Raw genomic sequence first — 25237 nt, forward strand, 5'->3', positions numbered from 1 at the left:
ACAGGAAAGGTAACTTTTAATCTGAATTGAATCTAACTTACAAACATCGCAGGGCTTGGTCATGTTGGGAAAGAAGTGGTGAAGAAGAAGGACCCAGCTTCTCTTGAGTGGACAGAGGGGGATCCCTTCATCTCTTCTCATCTGTGATCCTTTACTTCCTCCTGGTGGGTAAGCTTGATGGGTCTTCTATTATGAGGTACTTACTGGGAATAAAACCCCACAATACGGTAACACTTGACTAGTAAGAACCTTGCCTTCCCAAAACAGACATCTTCATTCACGTTCATGCAACATTTTAAAGGTTAACAACACTGTACCTGGTATTTAACTTTGATTCAGAAAGGAAAAAAAAAATTCTTCAAGCAGAAAGCTGTTCTTATACAAATCAGAAAGTATAAACACTTGTGCAGAGACCATAAGGACTGCACTGTGCTTTCTCAGAGTGAACTAGGGGAAGCAACTTCAAAAATTTCCTCTCCCTTTTAGTACCTTCCCTTAGGCTCCATCTTATTAATACAAAACACATAAAATCTGGTCACTCAAAGGAAAAACAAATCCAGAGAGTCTCTCCTGTGGCTTATACTTGCCATCTTTTGTTTTACTCACTTCAGTGCTTCATTTGAAAAGGTTCCACTTCTGTAAATAGTCTTATCAAAAGCCATGGATCATCAAGTGAGATCCTGATGGGGTATTTCTGCAGCTCACAAGCAGGATTCAAGGCTCATTTCTGTTACCTTTAATGGCAGTTTCATGGTAAAAACATTCCTTGTGCTATCATGACATGACATAATATGGGAGAATACACAGATTTCTATTATACACCTCCAAATTCTGTCAAATCAGCCAGAAACCAACATAACATTCTACTTTCAAATAACCAGAGCCAACTCTTAAATGGAGATTTCAAGGAATATGTCAATTTGTGAATTGTATTACAAAATTATCATCTATAGGTGTATACCAGAGTTTACCTGTTCTAAAAGATGTTTGTGCATTTGGGCTTTGACTAGAAGATCTTCATCTAGTCCTAAAGCTTTTAACCTTAATAAGATGGGAACTTACTCTTTTGAGTACATACAACCCCAGCTGCTGTCATTTATTTACACATTTATACTATAGTTAACTCTGTAGCCCATTGAGACAGCTTAACCTGCACAGGTATTTCCAAAATCACTGTTCCCGTCTCATAAACACGTCTTCATTATATCCTCTGTCCATTAGAAGCAGGATGCTACCTTACTATGTCAAAGACAAATCCTTCTTTTACCCTGAAAATCACCTTCCAGGCTGCCAGCCCAGTCCTGCTGGTTCTAGGCTGCCAGTCAACCTTACTAGGGCATCAGGGCACTCACATATTGGTAAATCATAGAATCATAGAATGGTTTGGGTTTGAAAAGATATTAAGATCATCTAGTTCCAACCCCCCTGCCATGGGCAGGTATGCCTTACACCAGACCATGTCGTCCAACCTGGCCTTGAACACTGTCAGGAATGGCGTATTTACCACTTCTCTGGGCAGTCTGTTCCAGTGCCTCGCCACCCTCACAGTAAAGAACCTCCTCATACCTAACGTGAACTTCCCCTGTTTAAGTTTGAACCTGTTACCCCTTGTCCTACCACTACAGTCCCTGATGAAGAGTAAATATTTCAAAAGCCATGGTTACAGCAGCAGATTTCATCATCACTGCTCTTATTGTCAAGGTATTTACAGCAGCCACCACTTCTTCAAAGGACTTGTACAGGCAAATCCAGGTCACCCATTCTTGGTCCTCCTCCTCCTGTAACTGATCAGGCTCTTGAGACTGATGAGAGATGCTGGCCCACACTTGTTATTCACATAGTATTTACTGATGCATGCAGAAGGTTTATTTCACTGCAACTATGCCTCTGCTTAACCTGAACTTGGTCCTCAAAGAAGTGACTTTTTATAACTTACAGATAGTCAAACAACCAAAAAGGAATAAAATGCCACTTTATGTAAGTGGCTAAACTCATCAGGACCTTGTCCTGTATCAGATCAGTGTTTTTCACACCAATGAGCTAAAACCACTAAACCATACAGAACCAGAGAGCACTGGTTAACACTTTTACTGATTGCTGTGGAAGTCACTGATTGCCTCAGTACTATGCAGAAATCCCTCATGATTTGGAAGCAGGTATTACTTTGGACATATTTTTGATGTCTGTATATCACAAATGAACAACTTGCATAATAGCACTGACAGCAATCAACATCTCCAATATTCAACAATATTCAACAACTCTAATATTCCCCACAAGAACAGGGCAGCAGTCATACCTTACCCCATGTCTTTCAAATCTGATCCACAGATTTAATCTGAGCACTCTGCATCCAGTGCAATGGCAAACATGCAGAGCTTCCTGAGCCATCCAGCATCTCAGTGAATGATTGCGGGGGTTTTTGTAAATATGACTGGCCACAGCTCAAAGGAGCTTTTCTATGCTTTTGATCTCCACAAAGGACTGAGCAGCATGTGGCCAGGAAAAGCTGTGTCCAGTGAGAGGCTATGAAAACTTCTGCCTGTAGAGTCAGTAAAAAAGGAAGGTAAGCTCTTCCACAACACAGTACAAAACTGTTTTTATGAGAATTCAGCTTCATGTATTTGGAAATTGTAACCTGCAGTCATCCATTCCTGTTCTCAAAATCCTGTAAATTCCATGAAGGCACATTTCAAAAAGAAAGCATAGGTACACAAGGCTATTTTGCACACCTCACCAAGCTTACATGTCACTGCATGCAGTACTCTCCCATGCTAAGAGTGAGCATGAATAAATTCTTCCTTAGGCATAATGCCTAGAAAAATGAAAGAAGAGTTTTCCAAGAAAACTTCTAGAAAAACTCCTATAAATATTGTTGGTGAAGTGCAGAGTTCTAAGTATGCACTTTCTCTCATGCCTTAGGATGACTTCAGATCTTAATTTCTTTCACAGATGCATTTCTTTGCCAGGTTCTGACAAAGCTATTCATAAATGCAAATATTACAGTGCAGAAAAGGTTTGTGCCTTTCTCTATAAAACGGACTGCATTTAGCTGGCCTTTCATTTTCCAGTCCCATTTTCCTTTGCAGTAAAATCATGGCAGTAGAGACAAGCAGAACAGTTTTCTGTGTGCATCTAGACTGGCCTGCACCCCAAGAAGCTGGGTTACAGATTGTTTCTATACAGATGTTTTATGTGGTCTTAAATGTATCAGTAACTAGTGTACCAGCTTCACAGATGAGTCACCCCAAAACTGTCACGTATGCTGCTAGTAAGTTGTATCTGCTAAGTTTACCACTTCTTTGGGTCACTGCACCCTCTTACATGTTTGCTCACACAGCTAAGACGACTGAACTGCCAAACAGCAATTCCAAGCATAAGTACTTCTGCAATCTTGCATTTTCACCAAACTCCTGAGGCCTTACGTAGAAAAAGCCTTTCTACAACATGGAGTGGTTTTTGTGGTCCTCTTCTGAACTCTCCCCCAGTATTATTTCCATGTTCTCCCCAAACTCTGAGAATCAGAATTGGACACAAATTCTAGCATAAGTTTACCAGTCATGGCTACAGTAATAAACAGCATTCCTCCTTTCTACTTGGCAATCCTGCTAAAGCGTATCAGGATTCCATCGAGAGACTCTTTGCCAGAACTGATGAACAAGACTGAGGAAGTTTCAACTACTTTCCCACCCCGTGATAATCTCTGGGTCACTGTTTAAGGCTGCTTCTTACGCTGTATGCACAAACTTGCATTCTTTCCTCTCACTTACATTGCTTTTATTGGGTTGGAGTAGAGCTACACAGAAGTATGGATAATCTTTAAAAAGGAGATAAAAACCAGACAAGGAGATAAATGGAATAATCCATTCAGCCATGAAGATATCCCATAAAAGTTGCACGAGAGTATGCTCTTGAGTCAAAAAGTGGAAAACCTTTGGTCCTGCTGTCCATCTTGGGAACTGCCTGGGAAACCACCACACCAAGAGAACAGATCTGGCACCATTCCACAGCACTAAATTCACACGTGATAAATAATCTTTGAAAAAGTTATTAGCTGCTGCTGGTATTTCAACAGAAAGTGCTCCTTCATCCTAGTATCCCAGCATTCTTGTATGTACTCATAGCTGAACCAGTTCAGACTTCTTGGGGAATCTACACACCCATTTTATTAATCGTTTTTAGTCACAAGCATTTACTGTCACCTTCAGTGCGGATTGGAACTTTCATTCTAAGGGAACAGATTGTATCTTGGAAATGAAAACACAGTCAGGACGAGTGTAACACATGAACTTACCCTGTCCAGCTAAGGTCCATCAGATATTTATCTGTAAAAGCCAAAGGCCAAACTAAACACTATGTTACATTATCTTTTCATTTGCTCCTTTTCGCAATGTCGGTTGCACAAGCATGAAAATATAATGAGAATGAAGACCTTGTGCCCACTGTAGGAGAGGATCTGGTTCAAGACCATCTTAAAAATCTGAACGTGCACAAGTCCATCGGTCCTGATGAGATCCATCTACGGGTCCTGAAGGAGCTGGAGAATGAAGTTGCGAAGCCGCTGGCCATCATATTTGAGAAATCATGGCAGTCAAGTGAAGTTCCCGATGACTGGAAAAAGGGAAATATAACCCCCATTTTCAAGAAGGGGAAAATGGATGACCCAGGGAATTACAGACCAGTCAGTCTCACCTCTGTGCCTGGCAAAATCTTGGAGCAGATTCTCCTGGAAGGCATGCTAAGGCACATGAAAATCAACAAGGTGGTTGGTGACAGCCAGCATGGCTTCACTAAGGGGAAATCCTGCCTGACCAATCTGGTGGCCTTCTGTGATGGGGCCTCAGAACTGATGGACAGGGGTAGAGCAGTTGATGTCATCTACCTGGACTTGTGCAAAGCATTCGACAGTGTCCTGCACAACATCCTTGTCTCTAAATTGAAGAGACATCAATTTGATGGATGGACCACTCGGTGGATAAAGAACTGGCTGGATGGCCGCTCCCAAAGAGTTGTGGTCAATGGCTCAATGTCCGGCTGGAGACCAGTAATGAGTGGTGTCCCTCAGAGATCAGTGTTGGGACCGGTCTTGTTCAACATCTTTGTCGCTGACATGGACAGTGGGATTGAGTGTGTCCTCAGCAAGTTTGCCAATGACACCAAGCTGTGTGTGCTTGGATGCAAGATTACCAGTGTCTGCTGCTGGAAGAACAGTCTGGACGAGAGCAAAAGCCTTTGTTTACACACACACTCCTTCTTCACTAACAAGGAAATTAATATAAGTAACAAAATAGCTTGGTATGAACACATCCATGCACATATGTATACCTGCATAATACACAGGGCTTTAAGTCCAGAATCACAGAGTACCTACAGGTGGGAACTATTAGAACGAGATGATCAGAAAATTAGGACTATTAGCCAGCTTCTGGCTGCAACTTCTTCAAGCAGTTTCTGCCTAAGTGCATTAAAGCTCAAAAACTTGAGGTCTATCAACTATAGGTGCTTGGAGTCTGACTCAGTCTTTGGCCATGCAGTAAGATACAGTTTTCACTGCTTGGTCACTAGTTTGGCCCAAGTCAAGAAACTGACTGGCTCTAGGAGAAATTATGTTTCACCTTTAGGTCGCTGTTTTGGATCGAGTACAGGTCAGTACTAGCTCGATGTCATCACCATCAGACAGTTGCTACAGTCTGATGAAAAATGAATTTGCCAACTTACCAGTTCCACTACAAACTGCAGTATCTGCATGATCAATGACCTTCACAACAGCTTTAGAAATTCAGCAAAGGACTAAATACGAGCCTCAGTTTCCATGCTTATTGACTGGATGTGGAGTCTCCAGATCAAAGCTGAAATACACCGATAAGCCAGCAGAACAGCTTGTGCCACTACTGTTTGTGCTCGATGGTCCAAGGACAAGAGGAAAGAGACCATGAATTGCCAAGCTCTCAGCTTGCTGCCTTACAGTAACACTAAAATCTATTTAAAAAGTACAGTCTGTTATTAGCAAATATTTTCCTAACTACAAGTGTAAGTAGAAGGCACAGTTGTTTGTGTCAATATCCTGGAAGCACCAAAATTCTTTTCATCTAGTCTATATTAGGTGTTAGGAAAACGTTAATGTTGACCATGAGGTGGGATTTAAAACACTCTCTTTAAACACACCTTGGTTACGTCTGGTTAGTTACAGTAAGTTCATCACTGACGTTACACCCAGTTACTTTTTTAAGGAATGTCAGCATTTGAGGGCTATGACTTACTGGTAGTTCAATGTTATCCTGGGATTAATGAGAGGGGAGGACTAAGAGTTATGAGGGGATGTGTACTGTAAGAGATTTAGCAGGCCAAAGTTCTCATTAGGCCAAAATTCATGATGTCCTATGTCTGGATGTATGCTATTAATCACTAGGTGAAGAATACCAATAAAAGTAGTTTTTCCATTAAAAAAAGCCATTGCTCATCTCTAGAGGAACAGAATTATCCTATGTGCAGAGTTCAGAATTTTGAAAGAAAAAACAAAAAAAAACAAACCCAAAACAAACAAAAAAAAAACAACCAACAAGAAAAATCCAAAACAGTTTCTTCAAGTTCTGTTCAAAATAATCTAAAATCAGCCAGAGGGCTCCAGAATAGAAAGTATTTTTCTTCTCCTGTTTTCAGGGTCTTGTTCAACATCTTTGTCGGTGACATGGACAGTGGGATTGAGTGCGCCCTCAGCAAGTTTGCCGATGACACCAAGCTGTGTGGTTCGGTTGATACGCTGGAGGGAAGGAATGCCATCCAGAGGGACGTCGACATGCTTGTGAGGTGGGCTGATGCCAACCTCATGAAGTTTAACCATGACAAGTGCAAGGTCCTACACCTGGGTCGAGCAATCCCAGGCACAGCTACAGGTTGGGCAGAGAAGAGATTCAGAGCAGCCCCGAGGAGAAGGACTTGGGGGTGTTGGTTGATGAGAAAATAACCATGAGCTGGCTTCAGTGTGCGCTTGCAGCCCAGAAAGCCAACCGTATCCTGCTGCATCAAAAGGAGGGTGACCAGCAGGTCGAAGGAGGTGATCCTGCCCCTCTACTCTGCTCTTGTGAGACCTCACCTGGAGTATTGTGTGCAGTTCTGGTGTCCTCAACATAAAAAGGACATGGAACTGTTGGAGCAAGTCCAGAGGAGGGCCATGAGGATGATCAAGGGACTGGAGCACCTCCCGTATGAAAACAGGCTGAGGAAGTTGGGGCTGTTCAGCCTGGAGAAGAGAAGCCTGAGTGGAGACCTCATAGCAGCCTTCCAGTATCTGAAGGGGGCCTATAAGGATGCTGGAGAGGGACTCTTCATTAGGGACTGCAGTGATAAGACAAGGCGTAACAGGTTAAAACTTAAACAGGGGAAGTTTAGGTTGGATATAAGGAGGAAGTTCTTTACTGTATGGGTGGTGAGGCACTGGAATGGGTTGCCCAGGGAAGCTGTGAATGCTCCATCCCTGGCAGTGTTCAAGACCAGGTTGGACAGAGCCTTGGGTGACATGGTTTAGTGTGAGGTGTCCCTGCCCATGGCAGGGGGGTTGGAACTAGATGATCTTAAGGTCCTTTCCAACCCTAACTATTCTGTGATTTTATGATTCTATTCCATCTCAAAATTCATTAAATATTTACAAACCTGAGCTGGCAGAAAGGATAATCTTCAAACCATCAGCACATTTAACAGCAACAAAATAAGTAGATTTATAGTTAAGGAGTTAGCTACTAGGAGAGTAAGATGCCTGTCTTTCGAAAGAGCCCCTAGTTAATATATCAAATACATGTTAGAGATTCATAAAAATGTGTAACCATGCATACAGATCAATAAATAGGAATAACAAACATGGCATAACAAAGAAGAGAATATTCAGAAAATGATAGTAAGCAAGAAAAAGTACAAAACAGACCAAATAAGTAGCATCATAGGCTCACAGGATACTTCAAGTTGGAAGAAACCTCAGGAGGTCTCTAGCTGCACCTCCTACCCAAAGCTGGGACAGCTATAATGTTACTGAGCAGGTTACTCAGGTATTTGTCTGCCCAGGTTTTGAAAACTGCCAATAATGTAGATGGCACAACTGCTCTGGGCAACCTGTAGTCAGAGTGTGGATGAAAAGAAAGAAACAGACAAGCAGAAAAATGCAGAAGGAAACATAAAGGAACATGGAAGTGATACTAATGACTGTCATAGAAAGAAAAAGAAAGGATAAGGGAAGAAAGTAAAGTTCCTTTTAAAAGACAAAAAAATACAGGAAAATGTTTTTAGTACTTGAGTTTATCCAGAATCCTAATGGCAAAGGCCTGATTCCTAAAGGCTTGATTTTCTAAAACAAAAAAATTGACCAAAAGCCAGAACAAAACAGAAAAACTTAATGGTCTTTAAGCCGTCTCAACATAGACTCCAGAACCTGAATAATCAAATCACCAGCTGCTTTCCAATAGGTAGGCTGCAGCCAAGCCTGCTGAGCAGTGTTTGACACATTTCTGCTAAAATTTTGAGGATAAACAGTGAATGACACTGTAGTTCTGTCAGATTAGAAGCTGACTGAGAGCCCTCCAATTAAATACAACTACCATATGGCTGCTTTAATGCTTTCCTTTGCAAGGATTTGGGAAATGGCAGGAAAGCATGGCATGGGCATTTTAAGTGGCTGGTGGATTAAGAGATTTGGATTAACATTTTATGTTTTGTTTCCTTGCCTATTTGTTCTGCTACAATCATTCTGACTCCAGAACTTGTGAGAACAGGATATCTCTAGTGTCACTTGGAGACAGGGCAGATTGGATAGGATACTGTATTAATAATATTAATAGGATATTATTAATATCCTATATTAATAAACAGGATGATACTAATGGGATTATAATATTAATAGGATACTGTATTAATAACCCCTCTGTTGCCACTACCTGGTCAAGTGAGATGAAGATAAAAATGGCCAAAGAAAATTATCATCCTTTATTCTATTCCCTAATAGTAACCAGATGCTCAGGGCTATAAAACCTTAGAGAGTAAAGGCATAATCCCTGGCCTGAAGAGTCTATACTGTCCAGCACCAGCCAGGGCACTGCATGATTCTACAAGACTAAGGGCTAAAAGAGATTTTTCCTTTTAGGCCCTCCAGTCTTTTTTAACTGACATGGGTTGGGATAGTTAGGCCCTGATCTAATATTTGAAAGGCCTATGTGTCAACAACAGCATGATTTCATGTATGGAATTGGGGTTCTGGAAATGGAGAGAAAACTGGAAGGGCAGTAGAAGCAATCTAGCCTTTCTTCTGAGGTTAACTATGATGGAGCATGCCATGTAATATTTTGATCATCACTGTGCTCACTCCACAACAAAAAGCACACAGAGATAACATTGAAATCTATGCCTGTCATCTTCTTAAGCTTAAGACAACAATACTGAAGTTAGCAAGACCATTCTAGCATTCAAAGTAAGTAATCAGGTGATGACAGGAAGCCACATCTGAGCATCTGAACTAAGAAAACCCCATAGAGCTTCAAGTGCCCATGACGCAGTCTTTTCCAATCGAGTGTAAATAGGACATGTCATCTCACCCAACATCCCAGACCACAATGTTTTGAAGCTACCAAAGGAGGAAACCACACTGCAAAGAGGAAGCACAAATTACGTTTTAAAAAGCTTGCAGGTTTAAATCAACTTTATCGTAACCAGAAACAGCTATTAAATTCTGAAGCAATAACACATCATTAGCAATTAAGCTGCTGAAACTGGGCAGCAAGCTCTCAAACATTTTCAATGGCACCATTGAGCGTAGGGATTGCTCACCACTACGTGCAAGGCAACCACTGGCACGCAATTGTTTATGGCAGTGATTTAGAATATGGCACGCCACTACCACAGGTACCAGTGCAAAACGTAAGACAAACACCATAATTTCATATGTAGCTAAGAAGCAGGGCCAACAGGTAAACAGTTTTATTTTTGTTTTAGTTCTTCTCTGGTTTAGCAAAAGGAAAACCTTGCAAAACATTTTTTGGGTGGGAGGGTACAAGAATGGTGAGAGAGAGAAAAAAAAAAGAAACACACAGACAATAACCTTGATATTTTGTGTAGCATGTATCTAGTTTTGATTAACCTCGTCATCTCTCTCATCTTGAGAATTTTTATTTTATCAGCACAAACACATCTCCACAGAACATGTCATTTCTGATAAAATGTGTTTTTTGTTAAAACCACAGTTGTCACAAAAATTTTCAGCACAATTAAAATAAGAAAAACATTAACACATTGAAATGCACTGAAAATCCATAGCTTTAGAGACACAGCAAGTGATATTCATTTATTTATTTGAAACGCATACAATTCAAAACTTCATCAAACTGCAGGTGAATTTCTACCATTTTAAATATAGATATAAAAGAACAACAACCAAATCCTGGGCTGAACTCAAAACTGCCCTAAATTGCACGGGCTGAGCTGCCCCATTATGTGCCATTTGACTTGCTCATGATTACTATTCAGCCAGCTAGACATAAATACTTTCTTATAACAAGTGAGGAAAGCAAGGTATCCCTACCTAAGGGAAACCCACAGCTCATTAAAGTAAGTTTTCCTAGTCTTCTACAGAGTCAGAATGGTATGGAGGTGATACAGCCTCCTCTCACCCACAGGATCTTCCAACCCAGACAAAAAGACATTTCATTTTAACAGAAGGCAGGTTCACGTCAGGAAATATCTATGCCGTGCATGGTAAATACTAGAAAAATTACCCTGTGCTGACCTCTCTGCCTCTGTGACTCATCTGCTGCTGGAACCCTCTGGATCCCAACAGCTCATTTCACGCTAGCGCACATGACCATCACAGGGGTGACTAAGCAGCAGATGCACCCTCAGGAAATGGAGAACTGGGCAGCTGTTGACCATAAACCAAGACAATGAACTCTAGGGATGTGAAGCACTTGATCCCATGTGGTTCAGAGTTACACCTCATACTAACCTGGAGAATTATAATGTGACCAGTCTTCGCTAGTTTGTGTTATAGCGGTTGAACAGTTATCAGAACAAACTAGAAGCTCGAAGGATCATGAGGTTTTTGGCATTTAAGCTGAATCCACTATGAACTTTTCCTCTTAAGATTTGTCCACTGACAGGCTCAATATTAGCTTGAAGGCACTGAAGTTTATCCTAAACTTCATTCCTACTGAACACTAACAGGAAAAGGTTTACAGACTTACAAACTAAAAAAAAATTGCAGATCTATCTTCCTAATTGCTTGTCTTTCAGTGGGTACCAGTATCCAGTGGGTACCAATTTAACAGCATTCACTAACTCTCAAACACAACAGCCACTGTTTCAACTCTTAAAGTAGGACATCATCAGTTTAAAGTTAAAAACAGGGGGAACAGCAAGAAGGACAGCAAGATGTATGGGACTTACGAAAGATCATTCAGCAGCAGATGACTGGACCCAGGAATTTGGTACTCAGAGCATATCTCACTGCAGGTGAGATGTGACTATAGGCCAAGGGCAGGCAGAACGTCCTATTTCCTAGCATAAGCAACAGTAACTGAAAAACATGGCAGCTCAGGCTTCAGCACAAATGAGTTTATCAAATCCTGCCAACTAGGATATCCTGCTGAAATGCATGCTGTCGTTTCTTGTGATCAAGCATTACCTGAGCTGAGTAACCACAAGTTACCACAGTCAGTTCCTACAAAAGGTCTCTAGTTGGTGCACATTAAAACCCCTCCACATAAAGAACAAACATGCTGCAACTGAAGATCACTGCAGACTTGCTTCAAAATCTCAATGAAAACACCACTGCAGATGCCAGCCAAGAGATACTTGAGACACAGAATGAATCTCACTGGAGGGATCTGGTAAAATATGGGAATTTATGTAGCTCTACTCTCAATATATTTGAAAAAAACAGTAGTCAACTCCTATATGGTATACATTTCCAGAATGCCCTAGAGCCAAAAGCTCCAACCAATTAAAATACAATTTTGGATTCAGATTGGTTATCAGCAAAACCAACAATGAAATTTTATAAGAAGTTGAAAATCTACCATGTAAAAAAAAGAATTAATATGAAAAGATAAGCAAGGGAAGTGAAAAATTGGATGAAATCAAATATTTTAAGAACTCAAGAATGCATTTATTTTGTGTGTAAGACACTAAGATTTGTTTCCTTTCCTTCAAAGCTAGAGGGGCATAGCTGTTGAAGCCTGAAATTGTAGTTCCATACCCTTTTGCTTTTCAATTAAACAAATGATTTCATGAGTTTTGGCACGGTTTTTGACTCCAGGGAAACTATGCCATTAAAAGAATGCCAGAAACATATTTAATTGACACATGTCCCAAGAACAGCTCAAAAGAGTGCAGACATACCACATATAGATTTCAAGGAAATTACTGAAAAGCCACAGAGCTTCAAGAGAACGTGATATGTGAGACATGGCATATGAAAGACTCAGTATCAAAAAAGTAAATTCAGTTCAGGAGATACTAATCTGATTACCTAAGAGGTACTATGAATCGGATATGCTCCTTTGTGCACCATATCCAACCTGGACAGATGGAGGAGACTTCATGCTCCATTTTCTGACATGTAATTAGTGTTTAAGGGATGATCAAGTTACAGATACAAAAGTTCAAACAATTTTTTCATTTAGGAGAGGCACGTACAAGCAAGCAACCTAAACCATAAGATTTTCTAACTTTATTTCATTGCATGGCTTCCACTCTCCACAGCTTGACTTCGCTGTTCTCATCCCCAGATGAATGTTTTCTGGGGACCTGCCTGACAGAAAACCAGCTCAGCAACATCTCCAAATAAAGCACTCTACATACAGCCCTGAAACAAGTCTTGCGCAGGCTGAATTCAGGCTAATTTTATACAATACAGTTTTTTATCCAAATGATAAGTAACTGTCATATTTTTATGCATAGTCTTCTTCTCTCTCCTTTCTACCACCACTGGCAATTTTCAGGATCTATTGACAAAGAAGAAGAAAAAAAAGATCATCTGTTGCAGGCTCCTCCCCTTGTCAGATTCATGTAGTGATGACACAGTCCAAATTCCATGACTGTAAATTATGAAGTCAATGGCCTTGGACTAGTAAATCAGTTAGCTATTAAAATGTTACTATTTTACATTTTGACAGTCAATGCTTTCAAAAAACCAAATTTGAAATCTATTTTTGTTACGGCTTATAAACTCTTAAGATTGCAGCAGAGCAAAGCTTAAAAATTTGACCTCTAATTAGGACAAACGTAATGGCATTTTATATTTAAAAGGCTGTCTGCATGCCCATCAAAGACCCTAGGCTTTGCAGACCACAGCAGCAACCACATGAGGCCACCTTTTCTTTATTTCTCCATCAGCTTCCCACATCTGTAAGATTGTTCTCTTATCTATATGAGTAAAAGAATTAGTTTTATAAAATACAGGGGAAGACTTACCCCACCTCCACTGGCACTGTCCTATACAGCTTTTAGTTACTTTGAATCTAACTTTTAATTATTTCAGCAGAGACAGACAGTTATCAATCCCTGCATTAAGGCAAGCAGAGTTCAGGCAGAACCATTTTGGAAAGGGTGGCCTGGGAGAAGCAACAAGATGGAGAGGCAGAGAGGCAGAAGTTGCAGCTGGTACATATCCAGCAGTGGCTGAACCAGCTGCACCTTGAGGGAGCCGGGACTTGGTGCCAGCCAACTGACAGAAAACTAAGACGAAGAGTCCATGAAGAAAGACTGAGGCAGCGTGGGAGGACTATGACCTTTTGATCTCTGAGATGTTCCTGATGTACCAAAGTGACATGTCAGCTCTAAAAGGCTGCACTCTCAAACTGGTGGCAGGGGCCTACAAATTACTGTGAGATCTGAAGGCATTTGTTGTGATGATCCTGGCCTGGATGGGGCATATCAGCACTTCCCCAGCAGAACTATCTGACAGTCTATCCCACCAATTCCCAAAGCAGGGGTTGTAACCTCCAGCAGGGTCACAGCCGCACAGAATAGGGTCACAGGCCTGACAGAGATGTGATTGTTTATGTTAGTATTTAGGGTCGTAGGCTCGGCTGGGATGAGCTCACCACCAGAAACAGCAGCACAAACAGTAACCATTTGGGAACAGCTGGTCTAACAGATTTCATGCTCAGAAACAACTTCCTGATATTCAGCTAAAATGTGACCAAACTACTCCCTTAGAGATCCATGTGCCAGCCTCAAACAGCTCCCCTGCCAGGTATCATACTGGTACAAATTACTCCCAAAGAATCAGGGCTGCTTACCCAGTAGTAGCATCTGCTTCGGGGTTTGCTTTGTCCAGAAAAATTTTCCATTGTTAACGGTGGGGATATTCATATTTCAGCCACTGTCTTTTATACCCTTCCCCAGAAGGAGAGATGTACCTAGTTAAGCACCAGCTCAGGCAACAATCTTCTTTAGACTGCAGATTGCATGGGATACTGGAGCAACGGCAGGACGTTTTAGTAGAGTAGAAATAAATATAAACAAAGCCTCCCTTTAGTTTTAAGCTCCAGGCATTTCTCTTTCTACCATTTCTTCATCCATTTTTCTGTACTGTACTTTGACCACTTGGGTTACTCTCCTCTGAATGCTCCTTCATTTTTCAGTATAACTGATCTTATGAGAAGACAAGCAGAATCTCAATTAGATGAATTTTGCCCATCTGGAGCATGCAAAATCTGCTCATACTCAAGCTGCCTATTTTCAGTAAATTAAGTGACAACACACCAACCATATATATTGTCTTTTTATTATCATGTTATGTTTGGGTTTGAATGTAACATTTTAGAAGCAGACCATCACCAGGAAGAAGTTCATTCACATGCTAGAGCAGCAAGCTTCAACCTCCAAAGAAGGCTAAGAGGTTATAAAGCTTCCATCGTTTAAGAAAATAAATCATTATAAAAATAATAAAGCAGGAAATACACACAAACTGAGAAGAAACACCAATGTGCTCTTTTTACAATTAAAGGGGAATCATCAATCATAGAGGCTGCCTGAGATTAACAAGGAGTCACTTTTTCAAACATCCTGCAGTAAACCCAGAGGAAACCCAGCTGGAATTGCAACAAGAACATAAGCATCAGACTCTGAAATTATCCTCTTTCCTCTTGGCCTTGCTTTCCCTTTTGCCATAACACCTGTACCTAGGGTCATTCCTAACCGGTTCAAGTTCTGCAGGTGACCCATATGCTTTGTGTAATGGCACAAGCCAAATATAATTCCACACTGACATTTTTCCAATGCATAGAAATCCTTCTGGATCCCTCCCACTATCAAGAGAGATCCACCACTGGTACTATAAACTCCAGAAGAAATGGGACTGAATGCTACTGAATGACAAAGATTCTATTAATATTTTTTTCCTCAGCCTTATTTCCTCAATCTGTTTGTACAGATTTAAGAATAACACACAGGAAGTTAAGACAGAATTTAATTGGCGTTGCGCATGGGGACAAATGGTGTTTAGCTCTTTACTACTCCTAAATTAATTTTTTACATTTGTAATTTGAAAGATGAGTTAGACCGGAGCAGTTCCACCAACACTGGGGTATAATGTAGGGCTGCAGAAAGATTTCAGACCCAAACTATGTCTCATGTTTTCGATTTAAACCACGGATTTGCAGGACCACAGTAAAAATGCAGGGTGAGCTTTTCTGTTCTCTACAGGATGAAAAGCAAGGGCAAAGGAGAAGAAATTACTATGATTCTTTAATTTATTATTTAACAAGGTCTCTTAATACTACTTTTATGGTGAACAAAAGTCTAAATTCCAATATATAAGAGAACAGTCTCTACCTACACTGAAATATGAGTTAATCTTATTTTAAAACATTTTTGGGCATAAGGAGATGACCAGTTGCAGTACTGTTACAATGCTTTACAGCCATATGCCATTGACCAAAACTCTGTGACTGCCCCGTGTATACTCTCACAGTTTATGCAGTTAAAGGAAAACAGGAATAAATCAGTGTGGGTAGCAGGATTCATGAAAACCCATTTTACTTTGCACTGGAAAGTGCAACACATACTCTGTTGCACTTTTTCTCAGCTGAAGGTAGTTACTTACCAGCTGAGAGGTGGTAACTCCTCACCACTCAGCTATGACTCTAAGCACTTCTGTTATCAAGCCTCTGATTGTATAGATGAGCAATTCCCAGCAAATGTACCTGAAGGGTTTTTGGATTACAAATTGTTGATTAATGATTGTAAGTCATATCATATCTTCAGAAAGAAACCACAACAAAGCAGTAAAACTTTGTATTCTATCATCGTGGCAATTAGGAAATGAGGAATGGAGATTCTCGCAAACTGATACATAGAGGCCTTTGAATGCTTCTGCTGACAGTTTTCAACCCTTTCATAGTTCAGATCAAGTTATTATGCATATGTCATTTAGCCTGAAACTTCCATAGACATGTACAGTCTCTGTAACACTTTCACTGAGAGATTTACCATTTGATTAAAAAGCCGTTAAAATTTGGCTGGAGGTTATTATGTCACTACTTCCCACTTGTTGAAATATAGCATCAAAATTAGTACAGGCTGACATGACCACTGTTATCATGAAATCTAACTGCTCCATACACCACCGCAACCCTGCATCATGCAGAAACAATCACAGTATCATTTCCCCTAATGGTTAATATCGTTTGTTCTAGGCCCTGTAATGATGGTGCACTTCCTTCAGGCTTTCTCAACAGCCAGAAGGGCCTTTTTATCTTTCACTGAAGCACTGGGGTGCAGCCTTCACTACTCGTAGGAGGACAAAGTTATCAGAAACATGAATACAGTATAAGCACAAGAAAAAAAAAACATATTCTGAAGAGCCTCCTTTTCCTCTCCAACATACACTGATGAGTTTTATCATGGTTTTATCTCCCTTTGGTGAGACCCTACTTAGAGTACTGCGTCCAGCTCGAGTCCTCAGTACAGGAAAGATATAGACCTGTTGGAGACGATGCAGATGACTGCCACAAAAATAGTCAGAGGGCTGAAGCACATCTCCTGCAAGGAAAGGCTGAGAAAGTTGGGGTTGTTCAGCCTGAAGAAGAGAAGCCTCTGGAGAAACATTACTGCAGCCTTCCAGTTCTTAAACGGGGCCTACAAGAAAGATGGGGACAGACTTTTTAGCAGGGCCAGTTGCAATAGGACAAGGAGTAATGGTTTTTAACTAAAAGAGGGGAGATTCAGGCTGGGCATGAGGAAAACAGTTTTTATGAGTGGGGTAAAACACTGGCACAGGTTGCCCAGAGAGGTGGTGGATGTGCCATCCCTGGAGACATTCGAGGCCAGGTTGGACATGGTTCTGGGCAACCTGACCTAGTTGAAGATGTTCCTGCTCATTGCAGGGGGATTGCACTAGATGATCTTTGAAGGTTCCTGCCAACCTGAACTATTCAATGATTCTATCCTGAAGAAGATGCGCTACATAGTATCCTGACTTCTAGGTTAAGGATGCTTAACTTCTTTCTCACCTTTCAGTGTATGTGGACCTAACTATCTTTTTCATGAAGGGTCTGAAGCTGAAGAAGTAACTCAAGGACAGAACAGACTGAAAAAAGTTGGCCTTTGGTCTGAGGGGCAACCAAACTGCCAGGTGAGAGGTAGCAATTCACATCAAAGTGAAAACAGGCAAATCTCACTAACACTTCTCCATATCATCATATATGTATGACATATGCATACACATGACTGTAGAGGGCAAAAGATGTATTTTAGCAGTTCATTATCTTGGTAAGTCATTAAAACAAGAAGGGAACTCCATTAACTTTTCAGGGATGTTTTCTAGTTTTCAGGGTTCACACCTGCACGTCAGTCTCAGCTGGGAAATTCAATCTTTAGTATGCATAGGTATGGACTTGTTGGAATTCACCTTTCAAATACTCTGGCAATACTACCAGTGTTATTTGTAATGCTTGCCTTTTTGGCACATCTAAAATTCACTAACCTTCATAGGGTCTACATAAGGGGTTACAGTCAAATGATTTTTCTTAAACCATGCCACATGGTTCTGGAGTTTCATAAACAGGCCTAATAATCTCCATAGAGATTATTCCATAACGGTAACAAAAAAACAGGGGGGGGGGGGGGAGGGATGGTGTTCGTAACAATTTCCCAAATATTTGGGTGTCAGACTGGATGCATATTAAAAAGATAGGATATGAATTTATGAATTGTCCTGTTAAAAACCCTGTTATAATTAACTAACACCGTTTCAATGATCCACGATGATCTTCTCTTTCAAGCAAAATTGTGTAAACCAGCCTGCAATAGGTTTTCAGAGCATTCAGAAAGGCCTAAAACATGTCAAAGTGTTATGATACTTTCTAATCTATTTGAATTCCTACCATGCTGGTACACTTTACTAGGACATGCATTATTCTGTATTAGCTTTAAAACTACAAGGAGGAAGTGTTTTAGAAACTTGTTTAACAGCTGTTTCATTCATAAGTTCACAGTTCCTGCAAAACAGGTATGTGCGAGTTCTCACAGAATATTCTATTTTTAAGTTACCTGCAGGCACAACCTTAAGTCTAAGTATATACAGAAGTCAATAAATAAACAAACCAAAACCAACCAACAGCCTCTGATCTCTCGGGGTCCCTCAGTTCTCTTGGTAATTCCTTTAGTGTTTTCCCTCCATTCAGCACCAGGACTGGAAAAAGGAATTTAAAGGGAGAGAAGTAATAACTACAGAACTGGTCTTACTCTGGAGTGAACAGGAGGTCAATTCATTATTTTCCCCATAGGAATATCTTGAACTATTAAGAAAGAAAAAAATTTAACATGGGGATATTAAAATAAAAATATATTCCCATGTTAAAAAACCCGTTAAACTGAGGCTTGAGGAATAAAATTAACCACAAACTGACAGGAGATAAGAGCAACGCAGAGAAGAGAAGCCAAAGATTCCAGCTTTGAATCTTCTGCTCCTAAACTAGAGTAGGAAAATCCTGTGGGTGGGAGATATTATAGTAGCTTAGTTTTTCCAGTCTCTGCTTCTGCTCAACAGCTTAAAAGAATTCAAGATCACGGCAACAAAGATGAAAAGGTCAGACTAAACTCATTGCTCACACTATGCACTAGAAATATACAAGCCTCTGACAAACAGCTTGATGAATGTGAATGCAGAAGACTGAATGCTGCCCTCCCAACAGCCAGTGCAAGTTTACAGACAATTTTAAACACTAAATAACTCTGACTTTTCCAAACAAATAACTGAAAGCACCAGCTAAGACTGAAGAAGCCTGAGACAGAAGTCTTCTTTTCTGCTGGTCACGCTGTGCATGCTGGGAAGGAGATGCTTTTCTTGTTCATACCAACATGTCCCTGAGTTTCTTCCAAGAAAAGATGGAATCTGGCTTTGATGCTTTCGACAGGAAGTTAGAGCTTGCAGCTGGCACATCTATGAATAGGACAAGCACTGGTGGGCTAGAAGGGACCGCAAGTAGGTCACACGGTTCCAGCTCTTCACAGCACACAATTGAAATAAATACACAAATTTCATTGTCCAGCAGCATTCAAACACACAGGCTTAGAATTAATTTCTAATAGCTCTTCGTATCAGGTAAAATCCAGTCATGTGACCTTCGCAAAAATAACAAAAACAGTACAGTCACAGCCATGGACAACTTGTTTAAAAACACCCATTGACATTCATACAAAATATTTTGCTGTGGCCATTTCTACTCCATTTGCACTCCATTTCTACTGTTCACTTTACTAAATTAATAATTTTTTTAATAAATAAAAATTAGATCTAAGCTGAATTAAGTGGGGTAATGGCTACTTTTTGCACATTTAAATAATAAAGCACTAATTCTTCAGGCCACATTTTCAAGCTTAGTCATAGTCCTGGGCTTATCTGACCATTTCTAAAATCTAAAGTAACTTTAAGGCATCTCCAATTTGTCTTTGATTGGAAGAGCTCAACAGAGGCTATTCCACAAAGCAAGAATAAAGTGAAACAGCAGTATTCACGTCATCTTCCAGCCTAACCCTCTGATGACAGGATTTGTGAGATGGCTATATACAAAGTGTAGCTAAGAAGTGAAAACTCAGTTTGGTTCCTAGGGAAGAACTGACAGCCTAACGTGCCTGAGAATTTTAGAGCTGCAGAAAAATATTATTAGTTTAGCATACTCCTTCAGATAATAATCTGGCAAGTATTTAAAGGCCAAATAAATGCAAGGACTCTGCCCACAGGTACAGAAACTCTTGTATTGTATTCATCACTTTAATTTGTAGCAAACTAATGTTTTTTCTTTCTTCTCCCCACCCTCCCGCCTTGAAGCAGAAGTGTGCACACACAGATCTGGGAGTTTAGCTGAACACACACATTTCCTATAAGAAATACCAACAAACAATTCAAGAATTCTTACACTGCTACATAAGCAGTTGGATTTTACAGCCAGTGCTGCTTTTATACAGCTTTTAATGTTCTCATAAAAATCTAACATAATTTTAGGACAGAACTTTTCATGCACTAGATTAAAATTCTACAGAAGACAAGCTTTGAGCCTGAAACAGCTTGACAATGTCCTTTCAGCTTGTTCATCAAATTAACTTTCTGTCACACATCAGACGAACAGCTTCCTTGGTTTCTTGCCTAATCTAACACATAACCCAAGCAATTCCCTTCTAAAGCACAATCAGAAGCAAAATCAAAAACAACTGTAATATTCCACTTCTTTCTAATAGCACATTCAGTTTGAAATTTTCATTTCTGCCTCTGTCTAAGAAAGATTACCCTTTTAGCAAACCATTTACAGTGATGGGACTCTGATTTCAGATAGGATTAAAACAACATACTAGACATACACAAACCAAGGGTCTGAGTTGCTTACAGGACTAATAATGTGTTATAGGTCCTTTCACATCTAGGTCACTGGTTCAAATTCAGCTTTAGCTGGTGATGAGTGAAAAGGAAGAATGAGGTAAGAACCACCCAGTCATGAATCTGGCCTCTATTCCTGCCTCTGCAACTTTGTGCACTAGGGCTACCCACATAACTACTCTTTCCTGCAAATTCAATGGTTGTAAAATAGCAGTATTATGAATATCATACTAATCCTAGAAAACGAACTGATTTAGGATTCTTAAAGTACCCAAGATGGTCAGAAGATTGAAGTATTGCTGCTTTCAGGCTTTTCAATAGCCAAAATGAAGTAAGTTAGGGGGGAACTTTCTCAGGACTGGTCAACACCTCGATATGTAAAAAGAAAAGCTCTGGCCACATCTGTATCTTGTGACAGCAAAATAAACATGGAAATCAAATGTTGAATGACTGAAATTCCACTTTTCCCCCACAGGTAAACAGCATGGCTTAAAATTGAAGCAAACTGGAGAACCAAAGCAGCCATATTATGGATAAGAAAGACAGGAGAAAACCATATAGTGGGGAGATGCACTATCCTCTCCTATTACACAACACCACATCTAAATACTGTGCCAATGTTAGTTGACAGAAGAGGAAAGGCAGAGAAGGAAAGAAGTTTCTCACCCCTGCATCCCTTGATAAAATTTGAATTACCAAAGGAGCCTGCGCTGCTGCTGTCTGTACTGGTCTTGTTCTGAGGCTACACAAAGGTTTACAATTCAACAAGTGTCATGCTGGCACATTTTACTACTTCAGACCCTTAATTAAAAACAAGTAATGAGAGAAACAAAAAACCCAAACATACACAAAAAGCACCAACACATTTTAACTCATTCTTGGGTTAAAAGGTGATAACTAATGGTAGTAGAGAGTTCAGACACAACACGATTGCTTCACTAATAAGCAGTAACTCCTACAAAAATCATAATTCTATTTCTTTCATAGTCCTGATTTCAGAATACTATCGAACTAGGGCTCATACACAGCACTGAGAATCTTTCTTACTTGCAGGAAAATTCAGAAAGATTAGAACTATTCTGTACTTTTTCTACTTTTCAAGTATTTTAACCACAAGGGAAAAAAGAGAGCACAATTTGTTATTACTTCCACTTCAGAGTCAGCTATGCCTTTCTTTTCAGAGGTGGCTCATACAGAGCAATTTTAAAGACCAAAGAAAAGCACAAGCACTGTGATCAAGAGCATTTAATGAGACAATGTGCCATATCTTCATGCCAAGAAGGAAATAATAAAGATGAAAAATTATGCTGTCCTCTTCCAAATCTAGTTACCAAATTTCAATTCTTTCTGACAGAGGTAGGGAGTGATTTTCAAGCAATAAACTTCTGAGATATTTGGGCAAGGGATGGAGCCAAAAAAAGCCACAAGCACAATTCCAAAATGATTTAATGGGCCTGCTTTGCTCAAGCTCCTCTTGACAAAATTACGAAGTAAACACATCAATCAGTGTTAAGGCATTACACTTATGTGCTGCTCTTCAACATTCTGTTTAATCTACCATCAACTCCTTTCTTATGTTCATTGAAATGAATTGCAGAAATAATGTCAAGTTTTTTAACCACTGCTTAGTTGAGGATTTTGCCACCAAGCTCTTCCTGTGTTAACTGTCTGTGATCAGCCAGAGCAAAGATCGGCTGACCAGAAGCATGTGAAAGTGCAACAAGAAAGAGAGGAAATACTCATATTATAGGAAGTAGGAAGTCTTCATGCTATTATCATGCCTTTGCAGGAAAGACGAGTATTGCTTTACATCAGACATTTGGGTCTATACATGAACTGAACTCTAAATAGCAAATTTCTCTGCATATGTCCCTGGCTGAGGGTATTCTGATCATTCTTTTCAACCTGGGAAAGCTCAGATTATTATATTACTTTGCAAACCTTCATTCAGAATTATCATTGTTTGTTAGCACATTAAGTCCTTTCTATAACCCCAAAATGTGTGCTTCCCTCTAATTCTGTGCAGAAAAAGGAAACATGAAGATGTAAAGTACTATATAGCATCACACAAACCCTCATGTTACATTCACACAACATTGTGTGTGTGCCTTCAGTTTGAGGCACTGTATTCAAAACCAGACAAGCATAATGCAAGGGACAGAACTATTTGCTGTCCTTCATCTGTGACCTGTTTCTCCCTGGAATCACTCATAATCATTAGATAACATCAAATTTGTAGCCTAGCCTGTGTTATAACTCTAGCAGCAGCTTCAGAAGACAGAAAATAATGCTCTAAATGCATGTGAATGAAAGTACAATGCTGAGAAACATTATAAAACCGACATGGCTGGAAAATTCATTCCCAGCCCTTAGAAAATGTAAGATCTTTTAGTTAGTACACTTACTTTCTTTTTATTTATAAATGGATTTTCAGAGAAACTGAAAAATAATTTTGTTCCCAGACATCACCAGAACACTGCAAGTAACAATGTGGATTTGTGTCAGTGTAGAGTTTCAGTTCTGATAGAAGGGATCTCTTACCTTCAGACAGGGACAAATCATCAGCTGGAGACACCAGGTCTGCCTGGATCGCAAGGCCATTGCTCAACGATGTGGTAATCTGATTCGTCAAGATAACCTGCAAACAGACAGGGAGAGGGGGAAGGGAAATGAGTTTTATAGCTATAGAGGGTAGAGAGCAGCCTAGGCGAGAACTAGGATCCTCCAGGCACAGCATCCAGGCAACTCTCTACTCTGACCTTCAGCAACTTCAGCACTCAGAAAGCCCTTAACTATGTGCAGAAACTGAAAGAGATAATTGCAAGGAGTGCAGGAAAAGGGATATAAAACCAAAATACTAAATGACAGTACGTTGTTACATACAGTTGCCTAAAATGAAACTACTGTTTGGAAGAGCTTCATTCTTCAATGAACAATTCGACGCTCCCTTACAAAAAGCATTATTTTCTTCATAGGCAAATAGGAAATCTACTTTCCTAGTAATTTCTACACAGCTTATCCATTTCCTTCCTTTGGCTGAAACACAGTGCCATGGATAAAAGTGCTGCAGGGATACATCCCCACTGAGCTGAAGCACAAGAGCTCTAAATTTCACAGGGCTATCTCTACACAAGATTCTACAGTGTTTTTCAGGATCTGAATATTCTGATAAATGACAGACTGTGGCACCCACTCTGACAGCATAAGCAGTCGTTTTACTTGCAAAAGATGAACAGTTTATTACACCTTTGAACATGTACTTATTTCTAGTAACAGAAACCATTAAAGCAAACACAGTGAACACCACAGAAAGAGCAGCACAGGTATAAATGCAATTATCTTCTAATGCTTTGGCTCTCTAAGCAGCTGCGATTACAATTGGTCACCATTTTGCAGACTGACAAAAACATTGTGGGGCTTTTTTTTTTCCTTAGAAGAACCAAAATTATCCATCTGCTCATACTAAGAACAGACTCCACTCCAAACAAACTCCCTCTGAAATTAATGGCCTGTCTTCAGCTCTGTTTGACACAGGAGGCAGGAAGAAAGGAATCCTACACAGTACTCTGTGGATGTGGACTCATGATGCTACGGGAATAAATGAACAGTTTGCCATTGCTAAAATGAAGATGAATTTCTCTGCTCTTTACTCCACTGCTCCTCTCTCCCTCTGATCATGAATTCCTCCTGCTTTCTAACACTTTCAGTAGTACAGTATGACATACTCTCCCTTTTGTTTTTCAAGATCTCACATAAGCTGTATCAGATCAGAGTTGTAACCACAGTGGCAGTGCCGTGGAGCATTGCATCTTCTTCAGGCAACATGATTTGAGCTACCAACAATGTGGTGGAGTCTGCAACCTTTAGTAAGACCACAACTTTTCACCCCTGCTCATATCATCCCACCCAACTCTGTGCTTGTAAACAGGCACAGTGGTGCCTGAGAGCTTTACAGACTGTCTCAACAGGACTAAACTGAGAAGTCTGTAAGCCAAATCTTCAACTATTCAATGAGAGTTTGAGACCTTCAGAGCTCCATAGTGACATACCTCGTGCTCTTCGATTAATGACTGCAAGCTCTGGACAATCTTCTGCTGACTATCACCACCGTGCGCAGCTTAACCAGAGGGTGTATCTTTTGGGACCAGGCATTCATGACCACTGCAGTGAATACAGACGTGGTAGATAACATGGTAGATAACAGCCATGTTTGGTCTTACACCTAGGCCAAGACTCTTAAAGTACAACTGGTGATACTGACAACACACATGAAACACATCACACAGAGCTGCTGCGTGCATCTATGCACACCCAAAAGTAGACAGGAAAGGGCATGGCACACACAGCCCCTTGCAGGCACTGATGGCTGTCCTGTTGATCAGA

General features: G+C 40.3%; 1 protein-coding gene across 4 annotated transcripts in view; it reads right to left on the reverse strand.

Annotated features, from left to right (window-relative positions):
* The window catches only part of RAD51B (RAD51 paralog B), a 457006-nt gene that overhangs the window by 222478 nt on the left and 209291 nt on the right, over positions 1-25237 (reverse strand). For all 4 annotated transcript variants that reach the window (XR_009745095.1, XM_061463287.1, XM_061463285.1 and 1 more), the window contains exon 8: positions 23396-23492. Coding sequence is in view for 3 of the 4 variants with exons in the window: in XM_061463287.1 (XP_061319271.1) it covers positions 23396-23492 (97 nt within the window). In the remaining variant the exon portion in view is untranslated. The remainder of the gene's footprint in view (positions 1-23395; positions 23493-25237) is intronic.

This window comes from Pezoporus flaviventris, unplaced genomic scaffold, assembly GCF_033815535.1.
Source record: "Pezoporus flaviventris isolate CSIRO_AGI_PZ_B2104156 unplaced genomic scaffold, CSIRO_AGI_Pfla_v1 ptg000036l, whole genome shotgun sequence".
Lineage (NCBI taxonomy): Eukaryota > Metazoa > Chordata > Aves > Psittaciformes > Psittacidae > Pezoporus > Pezoporus flaviventris.